This window comes from Orycteropus afer, unplaced genomic scaffold (genome assembly GCF_000298275.1).
Source record: "Orycteropus afer afer isolate SDZICR_OR568_19922 unplaced genomic scaffold, OryAfe1.0 scaffold00152, whole genome shotgun sequence".
Lineage (NCBI taxonomy): Eukaryota > Metazoa > Chordata > Mammalia > Tubulidentata > Orycteropodidae > Orycteropus > Orycteropus afer.
The window spans coordinates 656,416-666,562 of NW_006921739.1; the positions used below are offsets into that span (position 1 = coordinate 656,416).

Genomic DNA, 10,147 nt, shown 5'->3' on the forward strand with positions numbered 1-10,147 from the left:
CATATTGTCGCCAGAGGAAAGATATAATAAAGATTCAAGCAGAAATAAATAAAACAGAAAATGGAAAGACAATAGAAAAAATTTAAAAAGACTAGAAGCTGATTCTTTGAAAAGAGTAATAAAATCAACAAACCACTTGCAAACTTAACAAAGGAAAAGAAGGAGAAGATGCAAATAACACAAATAAGAAATGAAATGGGCAATATCACAACAGAACCAACAGAAATACAAAGAATATCAGGATACTGTGAAGAACTGTACTCCAACAAATCTGAAAATCTGGAAGAAATGAACAGATTTCTGGAAACACACTACTTACCTAAGCTAACACAGACTGAGGTGGAAAATTTGAACAGATCCATAGCAAAAGAAGAAATTTAACAAGTCATAAAATAATTGCCAACAACAACAAAAAAGTCCTGACCAAGATGGTTTCACTGGAGAATTCTACAAATAATTCAGAGAAGAGCTGACACCAATCCTACCCAAACCACTCCAGAGCATAGAAAAGGATGGAATCCTCCCAATTCCATTTTATGAAGCAAGCATAACCCTGATACCAAAACCAGGCAGAGACACCATTAGAAAGGAAAACTACAGACCAATATCCATCATGAATATAGATGTGAAAATCTTCAACAAAATTCTAGCCAATAGACTGCAACAACATATCAAAAAAATAATACATCATGACCAAGTGGGTTTCATACCAGGTATGCAAGGATGGTTCAACATTAGCAAAACCATCAATGCAATCCATCACATAAGTAAAATAGAGGAAGCATCACATGATCATATCAATAGGTGCACAAAAGGCATTTGATAAAATACAATACCCATTCCTTGTAAAAACTCTCAGAGAAATAGAAGTAGAAGGGAAATTCCTCAACATAATAAAGGGTATATATGCTAAACCAACAGCCAACATTATTCTCAGTGGAGAGAGACTGAAACCATTCCTCTTAAGAACAGGAACCAGACAAGGATGCCCACTATCACCACTTCTATTCAACATTGTATTGGAAGTCCTAGCCAGAGCGATTAGGAAAGAAAGGGAAATCAAAAACTATCCCTATTTGCTGATGATATGATCCTATACATAGAAAAGCCAAGGAATTCAGCAAGAAAACTACTGGGACTTATTGAAAGAGTTGGCATAGTGGCAGGATACAAGATCAACATACAAAAATCAGTTGGATTCCTCTACACCAGGAAAGAGGTCTCTGAAAAGGAAACCAATATCATTTACAATAGCTTCCAAAAAGATACTATACTTAGGAATAAAAGTTACCAGGGACACAAAAGACTTATACAAAGAAAACTACAAAACACTACTACAAGAAACTATAGGAGATCTACATAAATGGAAGAACATAACATGTTCATAGATGAGAAGATTGAACATTGTGAAAATGTTAGTACTACCCAAATCAATCTATACATTCAATGTAATCCCAATCCAGATTCCATCAATATTCTCCAAAGATATGGAAAAACCAATCACTAATTTTACATGGAAAGGAAAAAGACATCAGATAAGCAAAGCACTACTGAAGAAGAACAAAGTAGGAGGTCTCACATTCCCATATCTCAAAACCTACTATATAGCCACAGTAGTCAGAACATTCCTGGTTTTGATACAATGACAGACAGTATGTGGAACAGAATTGAGAACCCAGAAATAGATCTATCCACCTATGACCATCTGATCTTTAGCAAAGGGCTGAAACCCATTAAATGGGGAAGAGATAATATTTTTAACAAATGGTACTGGCAAAACTGGATATCCACTTGCAGAAAAGTGAAACAAGATCTATACTTTACACCACACATAAAAAGTAACTCCAGATGGATTAAATACTTAAATATGAAACCTAAATCTATAATGTTCATCAAAGACAAAATAGGGGCAAATTTAGGAGCCCTAATTTTTGACATAAGTAGACTACCAAGCATAACCCAAAATGCAGAAAATAAACTAGATGATTGGGACCTTCTAAAAATTAAATACTTATGTGCATCAAAAGACTTCTGCAAAAGACTAAAAAGATAATGTGCAGATTGGGAAAAAATATTTGGCAATGACATATCTGACAAACAATTTATCCCTAAAATTTATAGAAAACTCTAACACCTCAGCATTAAAAAGACAAATCATCCAATTGAAAAATGGGGAGGAGATATAAACAGACACTTCACCAAAGATGATATTCAGGCAGCCAACAAACACATGAAGAAATGTTCATGATCATTAGCCATTAGAGAGATGAAAATCAAAACAATACTGAGATACCATCTAACCCAACATTAATAGCAAAGTTCAACAAGACAGAAAATAACAAATGCTGGCAAGGATGTGGAGAGATGGGGGCTCTCATACAGTGCTGATGGCACTGTAAAATGATACAGCCACTGTGGAAATTGATATGGTGATTCATTAACAAGTTGGAAATAGAAATACCATCTGATCCAGCAGTCCCATTAATAGGTATATATCCTAAAGAAGTGAGAGCTGGGACAGAAATAGATGTATGCACACCCATATTCATTGCAGCACTATTCACAGTAGCAAAGCAGTGAAAACAACCTATGTGCCTATCACTGGAGAAATGGATAACAAAACTGTGCTGCATACATGCAGTGAAATACTATGCGATACTAAAGAATAATCTAGAATCTGCAAAACATTGTGTAATGTGGATGAACTTGGATGACATGATGATGAATGAAATAAGTCAATCACAGAAGGATAAATGCAATCACTATTGTAAAAAGTCAAAAGTCAAGGAAAGGTTTACCTGGAAGGGAAATTTCTTTGTTGGTTACCAGAGATGTGAAGGGGTGAGGGATTCCTAGGTAGGTGATGGTGGTGGGGCATTGAGTTTATGCTAGTGGTGGTGGAATATTTTGTAAAAGGATAACAATTATGGTGCACAACATGAAAAATGCCATCAATGTCCCTGAGTTGTAAATGTGGAAGTTTTTAATGGTGAATGTCTTGTTCTGTATGTTTTCACCATGATGAAAGTAAAATATATGTGTGTGTGTATATATATCTATGTGTGTATATACAAACCACCAAAAAACCAAGTTTACTGCCATTGAATTGATTGCAACTCATAGCAACCCCTCCTTGGGTTTCTGAGGTAGGATCACTATGGAAGTAGATTGCCCAATCTTCCTTCTGAGAAGGGGCTGGTGGGTTTGAACCACCAGCCTTCTGGTTAGTAGTCAAATGCCTTATGGACTACACCACAGAGTTATATATAGCCTGAAAACCCTAAAATATTTATTCCTTTATGTCCTTTACAGAACATGTTTCATAGTCCTCACTCTACAGCCTTGATACTTTGAAGGACAGGTTGACTGGTTGTAAAGTCCTTGACTTATGCATTTGCTTCATGAGTTTCTTTATAAGATTGCTCTGTTGATATCTTTATACATTATTATATTTGTTTTATATATTATTATTTAGAAGTCTGATAACACCCTTATTTGCTTTTATTTGTAAAGTCACTTAGGTCTTTCTGCTTGGAAATCTAGAGAGTTCTTTAAATGTGTCATAGTTTTTTTATCAGGCTAATGAGAATTCTAGGTACATTGTTCTAAATACACAGTAGGCATTTTCAATATAGAAACACTACTTTTAGTTCAGGAATGTTTTCTTAAATTATAATTTTAAATAGTAGTTCCCTTCCATTTGTTTTTCTCCTTCAGAGACCACAATTAGTCTTATCTTAGATCTTCTTTACCTTTACAGCATCACTTTCTCTCTGATCTATTCTATAACTTTGTTTATTTATGTTTTATTTTCTTGGTGCATTTTATTTCTATTCTGTATTATCCTTACTGTATTTTTGGTCATATCTGTTCTTTCTTGGACACCTGCTAGTTTATTCATTTCTCAATTTTATTTTTTCTTTAATTTCTTTCTTCATTTCAAGAAACTTCCATTGCCCATATTCCTGTTGATTTTATATTTTTATTTTGAATTTTAAAATTAAAATTAAAATTCTGATGCATGATGTTCTTTAATATCTGAAAATTCTTGTTTATTATAGTTAATCTATGTTGAAAGGGTTATATTAGGATTTTCTCATCATATTTGCCTGTTTTTTGGTCTAGTTTTTTATATTCTCATTGTCATTTTTTACTTTTTCCACTTAACTAACTTTGTGTACATGCTAGATTATTTTGCAGATGTTGTTCTTTATTTCTATTGGATCTTCTTGAATCAGCAGACAATCATATAGAAGAATAGGGAGTAGTGTTTGGGTGGCTTATTCTGGTTTTTTTTTTTTTTTTCAGATCAGAAAGACCCTCTGCTTTTGCTTCAGTGAAATGAAGTTATTTATTTATTTTTACTGAATGGGACTTTCTTAGGGGGTGGAATTTGTTTTCTTTGGATTCTTTTCTACTTATTAATTCAACTAAACTCTTATCTTGGCCACTTTTGTCTCTTCTCTTACCACCAAGGCTCCAAGACACCTCTTATTTTCAATGCAAATTTCTCTCTTCCAGAAGCTATGCCCTCCCAAACAAATTACTACACCTGATTCTCTTTGTTTTCCAATTCCCCTTCTTTTAAATCTCTCCTTGTTAACTATGTAATCCTCTCTGATGTGTCTACAGCATCTGATTCTTAGAACAAATGTGAGGTCTTGAGTACACTTTGCTAGCCTAGGGTGTTTATTTTTCCATTTATATGGGAAGTATGTAGGCATAAGCTATGGATGATTTTGTAGTTGAGAGAGGTGTGGAGAGATTCTAATTTATGCTTTGAAAACTTGATCATACAACTTAAGAAGGAAAATAAAGTAAAATAAACTAAAAAAGAATAATGAAGCAAACAACGAAAGCAGAAGTGAAGGCTTGATGATACAGAAATGAACTAATTATAGAAGTAAAAAACTTACCAAAATTGAAAATTATATCAAAATCTAGTAAATGGTGTTTGGAGAAGAATTGGCATTGGTAAGTCTTAAGGTTATTTATCAAAAAAAGGTAGAAGCACAAAAATTAGGAAAGACAAATTCATTGTAAACAAAACTACAGAGCAGATAAAATTACAAGAATGATGTGCAATGCTGATCTAAAATTTGAAAATGTAATAGAATTACCATTTTCTAAGCAAATATAAATTATCAAAATTAATTCAAGATAGATAAAAATAAATATAATAATCAACAGCCATCTTAAAATATTAAAAGGAACTTATAGGAGATAACTAAGATAGGAAACCTTAGAATGAAATAATATTTTGATAAAAATGGATTTTTATAAAATTTTACTTTGAAATATCTGTGCAAAATGTCTAACAGTAGTGAAATGGAGAAGCTGGAACACAAGAGAGAATATATTACTATAAATGAAGATTTGGGAGTTTACCACCATATAAATAAAAAATGCATCATTGTTATGTTTTATGAAATGCTTACAGACAGGTGAAAAAGAATGTGTCACTCTATCAGGTCTTACTGATTTTCTTATTTGCTTACAGACAAGCAAAAAAGAGTGTGCCACCCTACCAGATCTTATTGATTTTCCTTCACTTCCTTGTCAACCTACTCCTTCTTCAGAAATAACTGATGTCTCTTCATTACATATTGAGAGTAAGTATAATGATTAAAGATGTAAGCATAGATGATTTTGTGAGGTAAAGTTACATAATGTTAAATCATAAAATTTATATTGATTGCAATGTACATTTAGTCATTAGTATTATTTCATTTGAAAAATATACTCTAAAATATAAATTTACCAACTAAGATATAAGTACAATAAATTTGAGTGCAAGATAAATTTCCCAAAAGCACCATACCAAAAAGTATAAGCATAATTATTTGAGCTATACCTAAGTTTCTACACATATATGTAACAGGTAAGAGACACACTGGAATGTGACCTACACTATGTATTTTGTAAATCCTATTATGTAGCTCTCTGTCTTAGTAATCTAGTGCTGCTATAATGGAAATATCACAAGTGAATGGCTTTTACAAAGAGAAACCTATTATCTCACAGTTTAGGAGGGGAGAAGTACAAATTCAGGGCACCGACTCTAGAGGAAGGTATTCTCTCCCTGCCTGCTCTGGAGGAATGTTCTTGTCTCCTTTCAACATCTGTGGGCCCATCATCCCTTGGAGATCTCCATGTGTCTTGTCATTAATCTTCCCCTGAGTCTAGGATATTCTTAGCACAGAGACTCTGGATCCAAAGGACACCTTCTGCTCCCAGCTCTTCTTTCTTGGTGATACCGAAGGTCCATCCTCCTCTGCTCACTTCTTTTTCCTTTTCTCGTGTAAGATAAAAGGTGATGTAGGCCCCACCCCAGGGAAACTCCCCTTATACCAGGCCAGGGCTATGACCTAAGTAAGGGTGATATCCCACTGTAATCCCCTTACAACTAATGACTGATCACCTCAGATGACATCATGGAGTATGAGTGCATCATTACATAACTTCCAAATTACATTAATAACTGCAAAACTACTGAAAATCATAATTCAACCAAGTTAACACATATCTGGGGGAGACATGGCATTCCATTGTTTGGCCCCAACAATTCATGCCTTTGCCACATGCAAAACACTTTAACCCCATCATACCATTCCCAAAGTTTTAAATTAAGTCCAAATTCCAAACAGGCAAAATCCCTCTTCCATATTGGGGCAAAATGTACAGAATACCATTGTGCTTTATAAGTTATGTGCTTACAAAGTACAATGGTGGAACAGGCACAAAGAAAACATTTCTATTACAGATGGGAGAATTGGAGAGAAAGAAGGAATAACGAGCACCAAGTAAATAAAAAAAAAATAAAAATAATAAAAAACCAGCAGAACAACACAGATTAGCTCTCAAGTCTTGAAAATAATCCTCTGTTCTCTGAGACCATCAAGACTTTGGGTGTTGGCCATGCTCTCTGCATTCTTGGTGGAGGCCCCTCATCTCTGGGCTTCAACTATGCCTTCTATGCTCTCTGGGATGGCAACTCTGCTTTCTTGGTTTGGGTGGCCCCATTCTCCTAGTCTAACTGAAATGGTGACTCCAGCTCCTCAGCCCTGGCAGGCTCTATTTTTCTGCCCTTTGGGCATGGCAGCCCCACTCTCTCAGCTTTGGGCAGTGGCTCTGACCCCATCTCCCTGGCACTCATGAATGGCAGCCACATACTCCAAACCGAGTTGATGGAGATCTAACTCTTTGAAACCTAGGAGATGACAGCCCCACTCTTTAAGACCAGCAGGCCAAGGTGTCACCATTTGAGATTCTAGAGGTCATGAGCTTAACCATTTGAGACTAATGTAGCTCTGCTACTCATCCTCCTTGTCTCTTCAGCTTCTGCTTTCTGGTTCTTGGCCTTTTCGGCTGGCCCAACCTCTACCCTGCTCAGGCAAGTATTACAAAGCTCTTTAATGATAAGTGCCCAGAGGCACTATACACTACCAGTTAGACCTTGGCCTGAAGTTGTTCAACTTTGTTGCTCCATGGATCAGCAAATCTAGCTCTACTGACAAGTGCTCTGAGACTCTCCACTCTACCAGCAAGCCTCCTGCCCAAAAGCATTCAGCTCTCTTGCTCAGTAGGTTGACTCTTGTGCTATCTCGTGCTGGTTTTGCGGCTGCCATTTCCCTGCTGCTGCTTCTTGCCATCTGTGCCATTTCCAGTGTTACAGCTCTCCTCACTTCCTTCTGAGCCCTCACCTTTGACATCCAGAATTCTACCAACAGTCTCTTCAAGGCTATCTAGGCTTTTACTGTTAGCACCTTAACATTCTTGCATCCTCTACTCATTACCCAATTCCAAAACTGCTTCCACATTTTAGATATCTGTTAGAGTAACACTTCACTCTCAGTATCAAATTCTGACTTAGTTATCTAACAGGAATACTACAAGTGAATGGCTTTAACAAACAGAAACTTATTATCTCACAGTTTAGAAGGCTAGAAGTACAAATTCAAGGCACCGACTCTAGAGGATGGCTTTCTCTGTTGGCTCTGGAGGAATGTCCTTGACTCCTTTCAACATCTGTGGGCCCAGCATTCCTTAGAGTTCTCCATGTGTCTTGTCATCAGTCTTCTCATGGGTCTAGGAGGTTCTCAGCACAGGAACCTTCAGTCCAAATGATATGCTTTGCTCCCAGCTCTTCTTTCTTGGTGGAACTGAGGTCCCTTCTTCTTGGCTTCTTTTCTCTTTTATAAGATAAAAGTTGTTGCAGGCCCCACCCCAAGTATACTCCCCTTACATTGGATCAGGGCCTTTCCTGAAGTAAGGCTGTTGCATCCCACCATATTTCCCTTACAGCTGATGGCTGATCACATCAGATCATATCATGGGAGATGATTACATCATTACATAACTGCCAAACCACTGAGAATCATGGCCTAGCTATGTTGACATCTATTTTGGTGGGAAACAATTTAATCCATGACATTCTCTTAGAAATGACTACACAGAATTTTCTTAGTGATAAATGTGAAACTGCTTTAAGAAATCCTTGACTGAAAATTATTCTTGCTCTTATAGACTATTTCCTTTCAAATTTTATAGTTCATGTTTTGGGAGATTTAACAATCCTTAACTTCCAGACATTAATGAGTATGGGATATAATCTCTTTAGGAGAGAAGATTATCAAACAAATGAAACAAGTAAAGGAAGAAAGAAGATACCTGGAAAGAATTAGAGAAGAACTAATTAAAAAAGTTGAAAGGCTATTTGAGCAAAGCAAATCAAAGCGATATCATGGTAAAGTTTGTTATGTGTCTTTTATCACAGTAAAAGTAAACTTAAGTTTTATAGAATTTGTCTTAGTTATTTTGTGCTGCTATAACAGAAATACTAAAAGTGGATGACTTTAATAAACAGAAATTTATTTTCTCATAGTTTCCAAAACCAAACCAAACTCATCGCTGTTGAATTCTTTCTGACTCATAGCAACCCCCATTGGGTTTTCGAGGCTGTAAATCTTTATGGAAGTAGATAGCCCCATCTTCCTTCTGTGGAATGGCTTCTACGTTTGAAGTACTGAACTTTTCATAGTGTAGGAGGCTAGAAATACAAATTCAAGGTGCCAGCTGTAGAGGAAGGATTTCTCTCTGTTGGCTCTGGAGAAAGGTCCTCCGTCCTAAGCTTTTACTCCTGGGCACACTTCATGTGGCTTGGTTTCTCTCTTCCCCTATTTTGGCTCTGCTCACTTGTGTAATCTCTTTTATAGCTCAAAAGAGAATGATTCAAGATATTAGTATACCTCAAAGATACTGTGGGTTTGGTTCCAGACTCCTGAAATAAAGTGAATATTGCAATATAGCAAGTCATGTGAAGTTATAAAAGTTATGTTAACATTATACTGTAGTCTATTAAGTGCACAAGGGCATTTTGAAAAAAATTGAAATATTGTCACAATATTGAGACAGAGGCATGAAATGAACATATACTGTTGGAAAAATGGTGCCAATAGACTTGGTCAACACAGGGTTGCCACAGACCTTCAATTCATAAGAAAACACAGTATCTGAAAAGTGCCATAAAACAAAGCATGCCTATGCACCCTATGCTAATCCTGTCTCATTAGCATAAAAAGACAACCCAAACCCAAATGGGATTATAACCAGAGGCACAGAAGTTAGGATTTACAGAACATATTTTTGGGAGACACAATTCAATTCATAACAGAATTGATTGAGGATAAAAGGCATATATGGAATTAACTGGTTTTAGGATTCTTCATCTACCTTGTTAGACCACCTCATCTGTCAGTTTATTGTATTGTGATGTCTTGCATGTTGCTGTGATACTGGAGGCTGTGCCATTCATATTGCAAAAACGAATAGGGTCACTCATGGTGGACAGGTTTCAGCAGAACTTCCAGACTAAGACAGATTAGAAGAAGGACCTGGTGATCTGCTTCTAAAAAAAATTGCCACTGAAAAAGTTATGAATAGTAGCAGAACATTCTCTGGTATAGTACTGGAAGATGACCACCTCAGGTTGGCAAAGAGCTTCCTCCTCAAAGTAGAGTCGACCTTCATGATGTGGATGGAATAAACCTTTTGGGACCTTCATTTGCTGATAGGATACAACTCAACATAAGGAAAAACAGCTGCAAAGATCCATTAATAATTGTAACATGGAATGTTGTTGTTGTTG

General features: G+C 36.1%; 1 protein-coding gene across 1 annotated transcript in view; it reads left to right on the forward strand.

The window, feature by feature from the left end:
• Positions 1-10,147, forward strand: part of SPATA1 (spermatogenesis associated 1) — a 128,598-nt gene that overhangs the window by 66,893 nt on the left and 51,558 nt on the right. Inside the window, exons 8-9 of the mRNA XM_042781695.1 lie at positions 5,501-5,612; positions 8,621-8,751. Of these exons, the coding sequence (XP_042637629.1) occupies positions 5,501-5,612; positions 8,621-8,751 (243 nt within the window). The remainder of the gene's footprint in view (positions 1-5,500; positions 5,613-8,620; positions 8,752-10,147) is intronic.